Source organism: Patagioenas fasciata, chromosome 1 (assembly GCF_037038585.1).
Source record: "Patagioenas fasciata isolate bPatFas1 chromosome 1, bPatFas1.hap1, whole genome shotgun sequence".
Lineage (NCBI taxonomy): Eukaryota > Metazoa > Chordata > Aves > Columbiformes > Columbidae > Patagioenas > Patagioenas fasciata.
In genome coordinates, this window is record NC_092520.1 from 140292924 (window position 1) to 140311056 (window position 18133).

The following is an 18133-nucleotide window of genomic DNA, read 5'->3' on the forward strand; positions in this document are numbered from 1 at the left end:
CACTGAACAATGTATGTGATGCATTCAACTGGCACAGTTCTGCTAAACAGACTCATCGGTCACTCTGTGCAGTAGTTGTTAGGTTTCGCTTTTCAGTTTTGTCTCGACCAAGAGGCACAGATGGAAGGTGGTTCACGTTCCTGTATCTTTGCATTGTTCCTGTACCAGGTGTTTAATATCAGGCTGTTAACACTTGAAAAGACCAGGAATATGTACTGCGGGTGACAAGACTACTTCAGCCAAGGAGAAGACTTTCAGACATCGACATAATGCATTGTTATCGGGACCTTTGCGGCCAAGATGGATGAGATGCTTGTAGCTTGGAGGTTCACAGACTGGTTGTGTGCAAACCCAAGAAAAGGTGTTTTGTCCTTGGAGATGCACTGCCCTCACAGCTGGTTTTGTTTTCTTTTTGCCATAGCAGAAAAGGCACTGGGTGGGATCTCACTGATCCTAGAGAGGCAGGACTCTGCTTGGGGACCGTCACTTGTCCACCATGGGCACATTTCATTTGCTTTTCATTTCAACAGACCCTCAAAGCAGTTTTTTTTTATCCCTGTGTAGATTTGTAACAGCAATACTGTTCTTCAGAGACATCAGGTATTAAGCTCCTGTTAGGCATCCAGAAAATACCAGATTCTGACAGGAATGAAAAGGCTATTGAAAAACCAAAGATTATTTTGTTTTTAATCAAAAGTGGTACCATCAAATTGAGAGACTTTTAGCTAAGAGATTTACAAGCAAGTGAATTACTTTGTGGGCACGAACCTCACCAGCCAGGACTCCAAAATAAAGTAGGCGCTTTGGAAAATGCTAGTCTTTTTGACTTGTTTTAATTTTGTTAGAAAACCACAAAGTAAATTGATCATCTTGCTGGCTCCAATATTGAAACTAGAGAGGGAGAGCATGTAGGATTTGGAAGTTCTTCTCAAGGTAAACTTGTTTCATCATGCAAGGAATCTGTCCATGGTTCATAGGTTTTTAAGGCCAGACTCCGTCACTATCACAATCCAGTCTGACATACTGCATACCATACTGCATACCATAATGCATACAGCTTCACTCACTGTATTGTGCCAGCACAGCACAGCCTGTTGCTGGCAAAGCCTGAATTCTTTTGTGCCCTTTTTTTACCTTCCTTGAACCACTTCTGTACCAGTTATTGAGTGGAAATAATTTTAAACAGCTTATTTTTGTCACTGGCTGATTACAGTATGATTATGCTGTTTATAGAATTTTTGAAGCAGAAAGCTTTCCTGATTTGGGGAGGAACTATTGCTTTCAAGTGATAGAAGATTCTACTAATACATAGGCACACGATTTATAGCAAAATTAACAAATTGCTTGTGGTGCCCTTAAAAGTAACCCAATGACCTTCAAGCACAAACCACAGCCTAAAAAAGGATTTTTTTTTTTTAAATTGTATTCATTCCTCTAGGCTGTTCACCTGTACTCTATAAAAACGTACTTGATTCCAGACACGGGTCTTGTTCTTTACATTCCCATGAGCCATGTAATACCTTGGTCTGAGGAGAAACCATAAACACTTCCGTTGTGGAAAAGTAGTCTGTGAAAAATCTGTATTTGTATTTAGAGGTATGCTGAGTAACTTCCATTTACTGCTATTACATTTCAGTAGGGAAAAAAAAAAAAGCTAGCTCACCCTAAGCACTCATATAAGTATGTTTTCACGTGAACCAATGCAAGTCACTCAATAACACGGTCAAGCTCTCTCTCAGTGTTCTCTCAGAGGAGGCGAGTGCTTTTTCCAGTCATTCTGAAATAGGTCTTTTAAGCGCAGCCTGCAAGAACCTAGCTTGGCCTCAGCAAATAGACAGAGAAATTCACCCCCTCTTCAGGATGGTATCTCAGAGAAATGCTGGCTGGATGCTCTTCATGTCCCGTGTAACAGCAAAGATGCACCATGCGTTGCATGTCATCGATCATTTACAGAAAAGAAAAAGGAGTAATAACACTAACACCTTTCAATAGCCGCTCAGTCTCAGGCTATTATTTAACTACTCTGAGGTTTGTTACTTTTACCCCTTTAGCAAATATTTACGTAAATTGTTTGGAAAAAAGAGGCTATCTATTGCTTACATAAAGCATTCTGTTTTCTATTTTATAGCTAAAAGCTCCTTGAGAGAAAGTGCTCACCTAAAAACAGGGCAAAAGTACCAAGTCTGGCCTACTCAAAATCAGTGCCTTATATAAACTGAGATCCTGCTCTGCCAAGGCTCAAGGCTGACTATATGCTACATATGAAATGTATGAAATGTTCAATGAAAAGACCAATCATCACCTTTGAATAAGAAACAAACAAGTATAACAAATGATGCTTAAAATTTGTGTTAATGAATTAGCATTATTGATCTGATTTTCTGACCTAGACATATCATAAAGTGCCAAAAATTTCTGCATTCATTGAATTACTTCTATTGTTGCAATAAAAATTATTAAATAAAATGTGAAGGTCCATTAGCTCTTTTTCTAGTGAGTCAATATAAAAAAAACCACAAAACAACCAAACAAACAAACAAAAAAAAAACAACAACAAAACAAAACCCAAACAAACAACAAACTACTGCGTTTTGAGCATCCTTGCTGAATGTTTCCGTGTGGAGTTTGTATTTCATAGCTGTTAAGCTGTGAAGTTTGTTAAAGCCATTTTCTGGAAATATTTAAATCTTTAACTCACTGAGCTTTACATCAATGGTCATCTTCACCTTCCTGTGGCTACTGAGTCTCTGAACCATTTTCAGTCGGTGTGGCTGACACACTTTTCTGAAATCTCATCATTTGTGTGTCCGCTGATGATGCAAACCGAGAGGAGGAAGCTCCCAGCTTCAAAACTGGGACAAAGGAGCTTAAAGCTTTCTATGAACAAATTCTTGGAATTTTTTTTCAATATCAGTTGTGGTATATGCATAAAACAAATGTGCATTAAGAACAATGATTTTCTAAAAGGTAACAACACTAATTCCTGCTTTTTAGCTCTTCCTACTGCTTTTTCTTTCAGTAGGACAGAAGTAGTTTGTAATTGTTTTTCTCCAATACAAATTCTGTAAGATCAACTGAACTCAGCATGGTGGAATTTATATATCATTGCAATAGTAATGGTGGGATTACGTATAACTTAAAATTCTGAGATGAAAATGTGGATTTGCAATCAGGAAAAAAGTACCTTATGAAAAAGTGTGCCTTGAGAATGTCATAGCAGTGCAACTGCAATTGCCCAGCAACAGCCCCAGCTACCAGTCTTCCATCACATTACATTAAATTCATGAGTCTTCAAATGGATTTTGCCCATGTCATTTTGTGAGGATTTACTTTCTCAAGTTCTTTATAGTGTTTTGGTAGATATACATAACTAACATCAAGACAATACTGAACTGCTGTCTTAGAGGGGATGATTGAAGCAGAAAAGCAAAGATACGATGACACTTCTGTTACAAGGTATTACCTTTTCCAAGATAAAATATTTACTTTTCTATACAGAGAGAACAGACATAGAAACAGCTGGTTTACACATATGAGGTTTCTTTCCTGGTATATCAAGCTATAGTAAGAATCTTTAGTAGAACTTCAGAATTTCCTTAATTTTTAACCGGGGGGGGGGGAGCCCCCCCCTTTTTTTTTTTTTTAAGAGAGTCAACAGTAAACAGTTTCTTGTAATTTTATAAATAACCATAATCACCTGTAGTCTTACCACCACTGGTGAGGTGCTTATAAACATTACTACAAGAGTCTATCTACACTGTTTCTACAGCTCCAAATTCATTGTTCCATTGCATGTAACAATCCTCTTGAAGAAAAGAGCCTTTCAGAAAACTATATTTTGAGCAATTTACATCTGCAAGAGCAATTTCATAACCCATATGATTGTTTTAACCCTTTGCATACTTACAACCTCCTTTGACCTGGACAGGTAACTGGCATTGACATACATATATCCCCTCAGCATAATGTAGTCAAAATATTCTTGCTTTTATTAAAAAAAAGTGCACCTTTTTTGTGTCTTTAGTCACACCTCCTTTTTCACCTTTAAGAAAAGGTGCTTTTCTTTTTATCTTAAGAGTAATTTTATTATGTTTCCAGAACCCCCACAAAAAATAACTTGACTGCAGCTTAAAGATACACATTTTAACAAGTTAGGTATTAACCATTAGAACAGATAACAAAAGAACATAATATACTTTGCAAAGTATTACACCTGCTTTTGTTAGTTCCAAAGGAACCCCCGTGACTTATAGAGAGAAGCTCTGAAAGCCCATTGTGCAGTACAACTGCAGAAGTAGTTTCCTTCCTTCACTCAGGTCACTGATCATCTGGATCCAGCCCTGCTGGTAGGTGACACCAGCCACACTGTACATGCAACTTCCCTCATTCCTGAGTTTGGCAGGCACATATGCAGCCTGTGAAGACAGCACAGGGAAGAATGTGCGAGTGTCATGCAACAGCCTATTCTGCCACACCTACAGCTGGAACTGAGCAAGCACAAGTTACATCAGCATTAACAAGCAGGGCAGGACGGTAAGAGCGGTTCTGCCAAGTGGAACTGGCATTTCTGAGGTCCTGGTGCACATACTGTTATACATTCCAGAGGTTTCATTTCAGAGTAGCTTCAGTAGGAGCAAATGTCTGTTAACAGCTGGAGCACATTAATCTCTCACAAGTGCATCTTGAGGTCTTCATGAAAAAGGAATACCCTTCGCACACACCAAGGGTACTCCAGGATGTGAACCTAAGCACAGTGAGGACACAGGGTAGATTGACTTCAAAAGCACATGCCTGATATTAGCAAAAAACACACCTACAGCCTCAGCATCTAGTGCAATCCAGGTCTATTAACACAACTTAGTATCCTGGTAAAATTTAAGCCCATGTTATTTTTACTGGTATGCGTGACTGTTCTCTGCCCTGCTATGACCACATACTGGACCAGACGACCTGAAAAGGCCTCTCCCACCAAAATTATTCCAAGATCCTGATTCTTCCTCAGAGGTGTCCTCTGCACCATGCCCTGAAAATGCAACAGGTACTCAGGCCAAGACACAGCAGTTTTTGGACTTACCTCACCACGCAAAGGCCAGAAGCAGCCTGCACCTCTGGTGGCTCTCCAATGTGCCAGAAGGGAGCGGTGACACCACCATCATATATTCAACATGGCTGTCGGAAACAATTATCTGGCAAATATAATAGGCCCAGGCAGGATCTCTCAGCAAAGCATATTTTAATAACGATTTTGCAAGATGAAGTGTTCTACCTAAAGGTAGGCACACATAATAGGGCAAAAAGCCCCTGCTTATATCCCCCCGAATCCTGGCTGCAATTTCGCTCCCCTGTTCCCCACTGGTTGGGTACTTCAGGGTTTACAGACTATCCAATGCCTGCCTCAGTTTACGTATTTCATTCACCTAATTTGAACAATACCCTTCCCCTTATCAGCCTATTTAAAATATGGGTTCCTGGCTCTTTGGCTACCCTTCCCCTTAGATAAACTTGTAAATACAGGTATCAATACGCATTCCGGTTTTAGTTTGAACAGACTCCGTTTTACATTAATGATTCATAGTCTGATGTCTCTCAGTTCTTCCCCCGCCTGGCTGGGGTCAGGCACCAGCTCTTTCATTTTGTAAAAACAACATTCCTTTGTTAAACGTTTCATACAATGGCTGGTGCATAGAATCATAGAATAGTTTGGGTTGGAAGGGACCTTCAAAGCTCATCTAGTCCAATGCCCTCCAATGAGCAGGGACATTTTCAACTAGATCAGGTTGCTCAGAGCCCCGTCCAGCCTGACCTTGAATGTCTCCAGGGATGGGGCATCTGCCACCCCTCTGGGCAACCTGGGCCACTGTTTCACCACACTCGTAAAAAATTTCTTACTTATATCTGGCCTGAATGTCCTCTCCTTCAGTTTAAAACCATCACCCCTTAGCCTGTTGTAACAGGCCCTGCTAAAAAGTCTGTCCCCATCTTTCTCACAGGCCCCTTTTAAGTACTGAAAGGCCACAATAAGGTCTCCCTGGAGCCTTCCTCTTCTCCAGGCTGAACAACCCGAACTCTCTCAGCCTGTCGTCACAGCAGCTCTCTGATCACCTTGGTGGCTTTCTCACGACCGTCTCCAACAGGTCCATGTCCTTCTTGTACTGAGGGCTCTAGAGATGGATGCAGGATTCCAGGTGGGGTCTCACCAGAGCTGCCTGTCCCACCACCACAACTTCCTTGGCGGGTCTCAGAGGTCTACATGGGGGCTGCGCGGGTGGCGCCAGCACTTACCCACTTTTTACTTCCAGCCCTCCCCCGTGTGGGGATGAGGGAAGGACGCCGGCCCGAGGCGCGGCCACACCGCTAACCCTCTCATGTTCCGCCGCCATCCCTGACCTGTCGCCCTCGGTCACCGGCCGCTCCCTGCTCGAAATCTCGCGAGAAGTGTACCGCGGGCCGGGCGGGGGATGGAGGAGTTGCTGCCGGTGCTAAGGCGGCGCCAGTGAGGGGGGGAGGCTGGCGGGGCGCCTGCGAGCCCTCCCCCGGGCTGGCCGGCCGGCCGGGCTGCTTCTCCTCACCTTAGTTCACCTCCTGCATGCCGCCGGTGCCAGGGGCGCTGTGCAGCGGGGCAGGGGCCGCCCGCCATGGCCGAGGCAGGAGCGGAGAGCGCCAAGGGGGCCGAGGAAGAGCGGCAGGCCGCTGAAGGTGGGGGCGGGGGCCGCTGGGGAGCGGCCGTTGGGTGGGTGCCCCGCGCCCCGCCGCGACTGCTGTGGGTGGTGCGTTGCAGCGCGTGCGGGGGGCGATCGTGGGTACCTGCGGGGTGCGGTGTGTGTGTCCGTCTGTCTGTCCGCCATGTGGCACGGGCGAGCCCCGAGCGGCGGTTGTTGTGAGGTCGGCGGCCGTGGTGCAGGGACACGGCTGCGTGTCCCCGGGCTGGGCACGGCCGTCTGTGGGGAGGACCGTACCCTTTCTGTGAGGGCTCTTCGGGCCGGTCACGTTCCCAGTATCGCTCTGGGGTGGTGGATTTTTATAATAACACGCCGCAGTCTCCACGAACTCCGGCCCAAAGTAAGACCTGGAGCGCGCTGGCTCGTTTCTCCCACTGAAGTTCAGTAAAGGTGCACGGGAGTGGATGCACCGGCGTTATATTCTGCACTTACAGAGAAATACCAAGTACAATATTCACTCTGTGCTTCTGTTTATTACTGTTATAGATGTTGCATGGTTGTTATATATATGGATTAAAATTGTTTTTGTTTCTTTAGCTTAGTCTGTAGCATGCTGATTCTGATACACAGCCGTTTTGTGTGTTCCTAAAACGCTTTTGTAGGTAACTATAATTTAGTATTTTACGTATAGTGATTTTTACATGTGTGTGTATGGATGCCCACGCTCGTATGGTGACCAAGGTTTGATGTTTCTCCCTTGTTCTTAATCATGTTTCTGCTATTAGAACAAGGCTAGTTGTAAACCACCAGCAGTTGTTCGTGCTCCTCCTGCTTTGAAATGAGTGTGTTGCTTCCCCTCTCTAAGGAGAAAGGAGTGCTTTGCAAGAGGTTTGAAAAACAAGAAGTGAGCAAATGTTTCTTCAGTCATCATTGCGGTTCTGTTTAGTTAGCACCAGTTCTTCTAGGTTTAGTAGGTGTTTTCTAAACTTGTGCTTGTGTTGGGTTATATGTGTTTTAGTGTATATGGGGATCCTGGCTGTCTAGAAATACTTGGCATTTTTCTGTCTCTGCTGCTTGATTGTTTAAATACTGGCATAATTTTGTAGGAGATAATCCACTGTTTGAAAATAAAGTGGGTTTTTTGGTAGAGTTTTTCTTTATCGTGCACATGCTGTAAGGGAAGGAAATAATCAAAATAAAGAAAACCCCAAATGTACAGACATTACAAGTAGATTTGGGAAATCAATGTTTGGGCTTTCATGTTTTATTGTAAAAGAACCTCCCCTCTCTTGTTTCTTTTGCTGCTCATGTGTATACCTATTCTTTTAACAGATTTCGAACCAACAGTCTTTCTCTATTAATAATTCTTTTTAAAAATAAATGTATCTTTATTTTGTGGAATAAGTCCACACTAAGGTTAGCTGCTTAGTATTTTTTTTTTATTTGAGTGTATACATTATTGTTGGTGTGCTTGCACATTATGAAAAGCAAAGTCTAAACTGGACAGTTGACACCAACTAAGAATCAAATTCATTGCAAGACAAAGTAATTTGGTGGGTGATTGCGAAGTGGATCATTGTGAACACCTTGAAAATTCCCTGTTTGGTTTCCAGGGCCAGCTGAAACCATTGAAGTTCTGCAGCTGACTTGATGTGAATCAGCATTTTACAATAATATGAATCAAAAACTTACAAGAAAACACTTACCCTCTGTTCCTTTAACAGTATATGACTTGAGAGTTGTTTTGTTTTTGTTTTATTTTTCTCTGATAATGAGCTACAATACACAAGACTTGATTTCTATTAGCGACCTGGTTTCAGCTTCAAAGTGACTGGGAAGGCAGGGTAGCCTTTCAAGGCCTTGTGTAGTATCTTTCATTAGCTGGTTACAGTTGTACTTTTTAATACACTGATAGGTTGGGCCTTAAGTAAATGTGTTATTTAATTGGTAAGTTGTGATTCTTGGCTATTTTCTTCTGAACAGTGAAAGTAAGTAAATATAGATGCAGGAAGTAATCAGTTGTCTGTGTTAATGCTTGATTTAAATTTCCCTAATTCAGGATGTTATAATTACTCCTTTAATCATTTTGTGATATTAAAACCAAATCCAATGTTAAGTTAATTTAGAAGAGTTTATTCTCTGTATGGTATTGTTCATAAGATGGTTTCATTACTGAAGTCTCTGTATCTTGCTCCTGCTTTACACATGCTTATAAAATTTGGGGAAAAACCCTGTTTTAGACAGTACATTTCTGCTGTTTTCACAGCTTAACCCCGATGAAAATTGTTGCCCCACCTTTCAAAGAGAATATGCTGTGGGCTATGATCTGGATGCCAGACTTGCTGTAACTAGCCTGAAGGTGATTTTCATGGCCTATTTTAAAGCTCTAAAATAAATAAATAAAAAGAATCACAGAATGGCTGAGGTTGGAGGGACCTCTGGAGATCATCTAGTCCAACCCACCTGCTAAAGCAGGTTCACCCAGAGGAGAGAATATTTAATACAGTTCTCACCCCTGATTAGAAAATATGGTTCTTTGTTTTATAGGTGATCTGCAGGATCTGTAAAGGGATGCATATCACAACACCTGTAACTTTTTTCCTCACATCTTACTGTATGTATATAGGCTATAGGTATAATTTTATTGTTTTCTAATGAAAAACTGCAGTAAGAATTTGTTAAAACCATTTTAGAAAAATAACTCCATAGTAAAATAAAGCAATTTACATGACATTGAGTTATTTGAAATTGTTTTACTCTCTAGCTATCCTCTGTGTGTGCATGCATGTATACACAGATATATCTGTAATTGCTTAGGTAATCAGGTAATTAGGTAATCTTAAAAAACAGCATGTGAGTTGGGACAAAATTTAAGAATGTAATTTGTTGTCTTGGGTAGTATCTTTAGAAAATTTAGGTGGCTTGTGTGCCTAGATTTGTGTGTATCTCTGCATCTTTGCATGACTGCACTCCCAAGGACTTTAGACTGAGACCCTTAAACCAAGAAAGTGCTCAGAGGCTATGTCCACATTAATGTTTTGATTCAGAGCAGTAGTGTTGGTTTGAACTGAATCCCCACTCATCCCCACTTACTGCTCATTGGTTTGGTTTGCAGAACAGTTTTGGTATAAATGGACTCCTTTCAGAAGAAACTAAACCAGAATCTTATTGTAGCAAGGTTAGTGCTACTCCAGGCACATACCAAATGTACTCCAACTGTAACGGACTGAGCCAGTGGTTTGTTGTCAGACAATGTTAAAACATGCATTGTAAAGATTTTTGGCCCAGTGAACCAGACTAAATGTGATTTAGTGTAAGCTCCCTGAACTACTTACAAATTAGAAACGGGGGCTTCTGCACCAGCTGCCTCTCTCTACTGACCTGTTGCTGTTGTGCCATTTTAATTACTACTGTAGACATAGCATTATAGCTTGTGCGAGTAGATTTCTATTTTAATAACTCATCTAGTTAGAATAAAGAACTCTTAAGTGCTGCTTTAACTATAGTCACTTCTAACATAATTTGGACTTCTTTAAACTTGTCAAAGCTAAAGGTTTTTGTGTATGCCAGGAATATACATTTGGAAACTACACATTTTAATAGTCTGATTATTCAAAACTTCTAACAGATTTTTTTTTTCCATCAAACCTTAGGAAATATGTGTCTGTGGTCTTAGAAATTTCAGTTCAAAGCAGCTTTTTTCTTCTCCTTTTATTCTGCCAGAAAATGTTTCAAAATAAGAAGCTGGATTGAATGTACCTTCTTATTCTTAGGAAGGTTGTGCCAGTGTTACCACATTGTTAACTCAAGCAGCTGCAGAGCTTGAGTAATTCTCCAGGTCTGGTGTGTACATTTATTCACAGACTATGAAGAGTGCCTCCCAAAGGTTTTATAAATGTAGTTATTCATTGACATTTTATTTCAAGTGTATTTTACTGTAATGTCCTGATAGATAGATTTCAGTGTTCTTTTTTAGACTGATTAAATGAGGGCTGACTGACAGCTTTTTTATTAATTAAGGAGTACTTACATGACTTGTATTTTTCTGCTGATTTTTTGAGTGCTTATGTGTATCTTCTGTGATTTCTTTTTGACAATTCTAAAAAGTCAAAATAATGTTTCAATAGTAAAGTAATATTTTAGGAAAGCCTGTGAGGAGTAAACCTAGTCAGAAAGGTAACCTTTCATAGGGGGGTGAGTGGGTCATGAGGTGGCAGTGCGTAATTAAGGCAATAATTTTGAAAAACAGTCTTGGGCTTAAACTTGTATTTGACACAAACAGGTGCTTTCTGTGGCTGTTATATGTTAAGAATTGCATGATAGTTCTGTGACCACCTTGAGTGGGATTCAGCTCATTTATCTTCAGATGTTGACAAAGAAGATAGCCAAGTCTGAACTAGCTACTTTGGTTTTTGTATAATTACTGAATAGAGGTAGGCACTCTTGGTCTGTATTTCATCTAACCAGCTGTAGGAATCTATTTTAAATTGAGATGAATCACCCTAGAAATGTTGTATTTCATCTAGCCAACTGTAGGAATCTATTTTAGGTTGAGATGAATCACCCTAGAAGTGGCATCTTTCCTCCAAGAAGGACTAGAATGGCTAATTCAGATGTGGACATCTTTGTTTAGATGAATCTCACCTTTTATGGCACGTGAAGTTTGGCCATAAGCCTCTTCTAATAGATTGTATTTGTTTAGGAACTGAGAACCTAAAAACTGTTATTGGAAAAAACAGCTCAGGAATATTGCATGTGTTTATAAATATTATTGTCAGTAATTGGAAAAATGTAGAAAGTTTCCTAAGCTTAGTTTCTTAATGCGTTACATGTGATTTACACAAAACCTTTGCTGAATATGGTTCATTTCTGATGTCTTTACTTTGTGTCCCATGCATGAACAGAAAATTCATATGGCTCATTTATAGTTCACTTCCCTGCCAGGCCCACTGGGGACTGTAGTTTTTTTTTCTTGTAGAAAAACATGAGAAAGGTTATAGTTCAGTAGGGCATGGTCTTGATGTAATGAGAACTGGATATATTGATAATTTTGTATACACTTACTGGGAATTAGTTGTTTTTCGTATGGTGTGTTTGTGATCTTTGGATGGTCTTTGCTTTTTTGTGGAGAGAATGATTACAGTGGGGTTTTTTTCAGTATTACTTTCATCTGCCCTGATGTGCATATAAAATATTTTTAATTTTCAATATAGATAAGCATATATGGTTAGTAGTGAGAGCCAAACATAGATCATGAAAAGACTTTTGTATTTGAGGAACTATTCACTTACTGTTAAAATTCAGTTATCATTATGCCAGGGCATTAGCAAAACTTTGAAATGAACAGTACTTTTAAAAAGTATCATTTCTCATTTGAAATTTTATTTGACTTTCAAACCAGACTATTGTATGTAATAGCCTTTGGGGCAGTAAAATATCTCTATTTCAATAAAAATGTTTCTAGTAGGTTAAAAATTGACTGATATAATAGAGAGTGGTCTTTCTGGATATTACTTTTCATGAAGCAAAACTGCTATGAAATTGGGAAACAGCTTTGCTTCCTGTGATCTTAGGGGTGTTTGTTTTTGATGTTAACGGTATGAAAATGTTAACAGAAATTGAAAATATAGGAAGGGCAGCCAGGTGCACAAACAAAAGCTAAGAATCCAGCTTTTTCCTGTCAAAGTAGCACACCCTGGTTATTGGGATGCGTTCTAGCTCATTCTTTCTGTGAACTCAAAGGTTTTTAAATCCTTCATCCATCTCTCCTCAAGTGATATAGCCGGAGGAGTAAAGAAATCTTTCATCACAGCCCACATGAGGTTGAGACACTCTTCAGGGAGAGAGTAAGCACCTTGCAATCACCTAGTATCATAATGATAGCTATTAGAAAGCTCTAAGAGATTATTTTAAAGTGCTCTTACTGATTTCTCCAAGCTGACTTAGTTTTATGAACTGTTTCTGTCTTCTGCTTCTTCAGTGAGTAGTAGGTATTAAAAAGATTTACTCTTGTCTGTGAAATTCCAGTAGTTCTGAAGCTTTAATTTTATTTCCCTGATGGTTTTGTGTTGTTTGGTTTTGATTTGTATTGAGAACTTTGAAGGATATATATAAAGAATATATGCTGTATGCTATACATGTCAGAGGTCAATACAGATTCTTAACCTTATATTTTTGTCTGAGGTCTTACTGAAGTTATAGTTACATGGAATTGAACTGGCATTTGGTTTGTCATAGCGACAGTATTTAGGATTCAGTTTATCACCTAAAAATTGTAGCGTGGAAGTTCTTAGTACGTCGTTGTTGCTGATAATCTAAGCATTTTTTGTATTCTTAGTGAAGAAAAAGAGGGAAAGGGTGGTGTTAGACAATGTAGAGAAGTACAGTCTTCAGAATTTGTTGCTTGAGTGTGAGGAAAACGCAGTGATTATTTTGATAATATGAAGGATAAATGGGAGAAGCTATAATTGGTGCGTTTCATTTTGTTTCTTTAAAGGGAAGTGGTTTAGAAAGCAGGCTAAGCATCTGTGTGCAAAGGAGTATTTAGGTCAGTGGGTCTGTTCTGTCCTGCTTTGTCACAGGACGAAAGGATCTGTTGTGCTGACGGCGTTCTTGTCTTTGATACGTGTAGGTTTCTGTTTAGTAAGTACTCTTTGAATATGCATGAAGCATTATTATACTTCAGTAACTTAATCTAGTAATTATAGACTGCTATTACCTAAATAAATTAAAACTACTCTTTATAAATAAAGAGTTCCTTTGGAATTGTTGAAGTTTTTTGTTTGTTTTATAATTGCACAAATTTATAGCAGAAATATAAAATGACACTATTATTAAGTGATGATTAATGATAAAAATATTTCAACCATTACAATTTGTGCCCTTGTAGTGTTGATTATGCAATTTATTTTTACATATTTTTAATTTCCATAACTTGAATATGTTGTGTATTTGAAGTAACCAAATTTTTTTTCTGTTACAGACACCCAAGGCTGTTACTTATTTAAGTATTTATTGATTCTTCGAGTTTCCAACTCTCTTTTTGGAACTTCCTGTGTGACTTAATGAGTTAAAGAGCTTTCTAAAATAAAACGGGGCTGACTCTGTGTAGTCTGACTTGGTAGAGAGAGGATTAGCAGAAGACCAGGCAAGCTGTTGTTCAAGTATTAGCCTATTTTCATTTAATTCTCCAGAGTAATAGTCCAGCAGAAAATGAGAACATAGGAGGTAATTTTTCTGGTGTAGGGTGTGCTTACACCTAAGAAGAAAAAAATTTTCACTCTATGTAGTTCTTTTTGCAGACTTTTACCTATAATTTACAGACAACACAGCTAACAAAAAAAAATATCCAGGTTTTCTTGCAGCTGGATTTTGAAAGTACCCATATTGGTTTCACCTCCTGCTAAAAGTAGGAGATGCTCATGTCCTTAATTAACCTCTCTCAGTCCCTCATCTGTCCATTCACAGAGTTAACTCTTCATTGTTTCTAGGTGTATCACATAGGATACTTTCCTTAGTAGCATGGGAAGCCAAAGGAGTGCCTAGTTTTGCTGAAACAGAGTTAATCCTGATTGTTTACCGAAACATCTGCTGTATAATTCTTTGTGATAGTTTTGCACTGAGGTAGGAGCAAAGTGATTCCTGGAGGCAGTTTTCCTTTCCCAGTAGATCTCTAGGATTATTTTGGCTTGTGAATTCTCTTCTATCCCTCCCAGAAACAAAGCAGGTTTTATTGAAAGAGTTGTGAAGGCAAGTTTGAAGTAGAACTTGTCAAGCTTTCAAGACCCTTCCAGTTTACATGGCTGATGTTATGTGCAATTGTAGATTTGTGTCAGAAATATAGTTGTGGCAAACTTTTTTTTTTTTTTATAACCAGCTTTCTAAAGTAACTCTTTTTTTTTTTTTTTTTTTTTAGCTAAAAAGCAAACATTTTTGGAATTGAATTTAGTGTTAGTCACAGTATTTTGATCTGCTAGCTAATACTACATTTTGCAATTTTGCAGCAGGATATTTGAGGTGCTGGAGGATTTAAGTGTAGTCTGCTTAAGATTGTGTGAAGAAGACAATAGGTATATTTTATATTGCATTGGTGTGTTGAGTGGGTTGACAAGATCATTACAGGACGGTAGGAAGACGATGTGCTTTTTTTCTGTATTTAGGTTGTTGCAGTGCAACCTGTGTTTTTTGTGTCAGATGCATAGAAGCCACCCATGGTTAATTTTTTATTTTCCAAATGAAAATCAGGATGGATGCATGATGATACAGCTTGTACTGGACACTGAGCTTTTTTTGTCATTCACAGATTTCTTGATAGATGGAAACCCATGCATTGGTTCTGGAGTCCCCAGCCTCATGAATCCAATAACTAAGCCTGCTACAACCACTTCTTTCAACACTTTTGTGGCTGAGATTCCAAGGAAGCGCAAAGGAAGTGATTCTGATAACCAGTAAGTAAATTTATTCTGTATGTGTCTCAACATAAATTTGAGACATCACCTTAAAATGAGAAAACAAGATTAATAATTAAATTCTTGGATCTAGAACTGCGGAATCAGAACTGCTGCTTCGGTGACCAGGGCGGTCATTTAATTAAATGTTCAGAGAGACCTGTGCCCAAATAATTAGGACTGTCCTGCAGTAGTACTCAGTCTTTTTAAGTGGGTCACACTTGACTACTGACATGATACTGTTGACTCTTTTCTCCTGTTTTATACTTGCCAAACACATGCCAGTTAACCAAATAATCTTTTACATAGAAAAATATTTTTAAAGTAACATATTCAGAGCTTTTTTACTTAGCCGGAAGTAAGGGCCATGAGTCAGCCTGCAGATCTAGTGCATTACAAATATCTCCGAACTAGTATGACAAATCCACCTTTAAAAAAGGGGGAAAGGTAGAAAATTTACGTGTATTTGGGGTTATTAAAGCAATTATCTGTAATCCCTGCTTCTTCCGTACATCGTCATTTGACAATGATAGGACAAGGGGTAATGGGATCAAGCTGGAACACAGGAAGTTCCACTTAAATTTGAGAAAAAACTTCTTCCTAGTGAGGGTGCTAGAGCACTGGAACAGGCTGCCCAGGGAGGTTGTGGAGTCTCCTTCCCTGAAGACATTCAAAACCTGCCTGGACATGTTCCTGTGCAACCTCACCTAGGCGTTCCTGCTCCAGCAGGGGGATTGGACTAGATGATCTTTTGAGGTCCCTTGCAATCCCAAACATACTGTGAAACTGTGATCTTCAGAGTGTAGCTATACTGTGGAATTTGATATAATTGTTATCTTGGAGATTTAAGTGTATCTTGTAGTTCACTGAAGACTCCAGAAATACATTAGTTTCTGAAAAAGAGTCTCCATTCTTTTTCAGTAGCACTTGTTGATTTTTACCTCTTCAGTAAAAGTGGTGGTTTGTCAATAGTGTTTCCCTGAAGTTTGGATCTCTCTCTGATGTCATGAAACTTGTGTCATAAAAATTTCACATCTGAGTTGAAATACTAATTGAAGAAACTATTGTTTTATAAGAACTAGTAATTAGTTTCTAAAAGCTAATGTTCTTGCTGAAAATAACTAATTAAGTGGTGTTTCCACTAATATTTTTCTGTGACTTTATTTGGATATATCAAGTCATCTTTTTGTGCTTCAAACATTTTGCTTACTTTATTACCTGTTTCTGCAGAGATACGGTTGAAGTTGATGGTGATCCTCAGAAAAGGTACATTTTATGAACTAATCCATTTCTGTTTTCAGTTTTATAAATATGTCATATAGATCTGTTTGGTTAGATGAGCTGTGTGGTTTGCCTTAAGGAATACTTTATCTACAGGCAGGTCTTTGTACAGCAGAAGGTGATAAACAAATAGATAATTAACAGGATGGATAGGTCTATCCAATGTTAATATTTTCTATTATTTCTTTCTAAGAAGACACTCTGACTTGCCTGTAACTTTACCAGACTCGTTAGGCTAAAATAGGAATGAATGAAAGGTAACAGTTAAATAAGACAACTAGGGAAGTGAAGGAAGGGTCTCATACTCTTCTAGGACTGGTGCATATAGACATTTTGTGTTCATTTGTTTTGTCAAGTGCTTTTTAAAATAGAACTATCACAGCTCTGTTAAAATAATGCTATTACAAAGGTGACAAACCAGAGTTAAGATTGGCTGTGCAGCATAAATAAACCCTTTGTATATATATGTAATGAGATAGTTATTAACTACATGATTACTTTGTTGTGATTTCCTTTTCTGCACCTGAATACCCTACTTAGAAAATATATTTGTTTATATGTAGCTGTGCAGTATTGTTTGCTATCCTTGTAGTTCGTGTTTGGTGTGTGGCTTATTAGGTAGCAGAAAAATCTTTCTTCGGGGAGAAATTTTCTTTGTGGATTTTTCCATGGTCCTCGTGATAGAAAAGTGTGAATAAAAATACCGTCTTTAAAAACCTCTGCTTCCATTTTAGAAGGAATGGGGAAGTTTTTTTTAATAAATCAGCTGAGAAAGATGAAAAGGTGGTATTATTTGTTATCTTTTCCTGAATAATACAGGTTCTTTTTTTCTAGTACCAACTAAGCATACCTACATTATAGGCATGAGGTAGAATTTCACCTGGTGTTCAGAGAGTCAAGGTAGTTTCAATCTACCCAATTATATCAGTACCAACAAAGCTGTTGGGACAGAGGCTATATAAATCCATTGAAGGCTGTGACTGATTGAGCAGCGAATTTGTTCTAGTTTCTTCCCCAGGTGGAGCTCCTGGGGGAGAAGGAGGGTTAGTTATTAGGCCACATGCTGCCGCATTGCAGTTGATCTGGCTCCCTCTTGCCTCTTCTCCTCTTATGGTCATACAATGTAACTTCTGTTAGAGTTTGTAATACATGCACATTTCTGGTAAAAGTTCCTTTTAAAGTGAAAGAAAAGTACTAGTTATTGCTAATTCATCTAAATCTGAAACTGTTTCACTGAAGAAAAGTCCTAGGGTCTTGTGAGCCCAGCCTACTCCTGTGTTTGGTTTTGTCAGACTGTCTAGAAGATTCCTGGGTGCCAGTGAAATCCCAGGTTGAAAAGCTGGATCTCTGAATCGTGTTAATTTGCCTCTGGCTGCTGGATCCTCACCACAGTCAGTGCTTAGTTACAGGTAGAGGCAGCTTTTGAGGTCTTTCCTAAAGCTGTGATCTCCAACTGTCCTCCTACTTCTGTTTCCTCACAGCAAGCAGTTGCTGACTGATTGATCTGTCTCCTTATCCTTCTGGTACAACAAATGCCTCTTCTAAAATGGTCATAGGCTATCAGGTCTCTTCTCTGGAATGGAGATTAGAGTACTGCATGAGGTGTTTCCACTGTTCAATTTATAAAGAAAGCCAAAGAACCACTGTAGAAAGATTAAAAATATATGTATCAGTGTTTCTTTTAAAGAAAATAGTAGCTGGTATTTGTATGGGAACTGCCTCTCTGCAAGTATCAAATTGCACATA

General features: G+C 39.1%; 1 protein-coding gene across 5 annotated transcripts in view; it reads left to right on the top strand.

Annotated features, from left to right (window-relative positions):
• Nucleotides 1–6490: 6490 nt before the first annotated feature.
• The window catches only part of BMAL2 (basic helix-loop-helix ARNT like 2), a 37923-nt gene continuing 26280 nt past the window's right edge, over nucleotides 6491–18133 (top strand). For 3 of the 5 annotated variants that reach the window (XM_065845188.2, XM_071816191.1, XM_071816197.1), the window contains exons 1-3: nucleotides 6491–6696; nucleotides 14962–15106; nucleotides 16337–16372. In XM_065845188.2, the coding sequence (XP_065701260.2) occupies nucleotides 6636–6696; nucleotides 14962–15106; nucleotides 16337–16372 (242 nt within the window). In that variant the 5' untranslated portion in view covers nucleotides 6491–6635. Of the gene's footprint in view, nucleotides 6697–13268; nucleotides 13287–14961; nucleotides 15107–16336; nucleotides 16373–18133 lie in introns of those variants that run through there. The other 2 variants (XM_071816195.1, XM_071816189.1) reach the window with 2 other exon arrangements.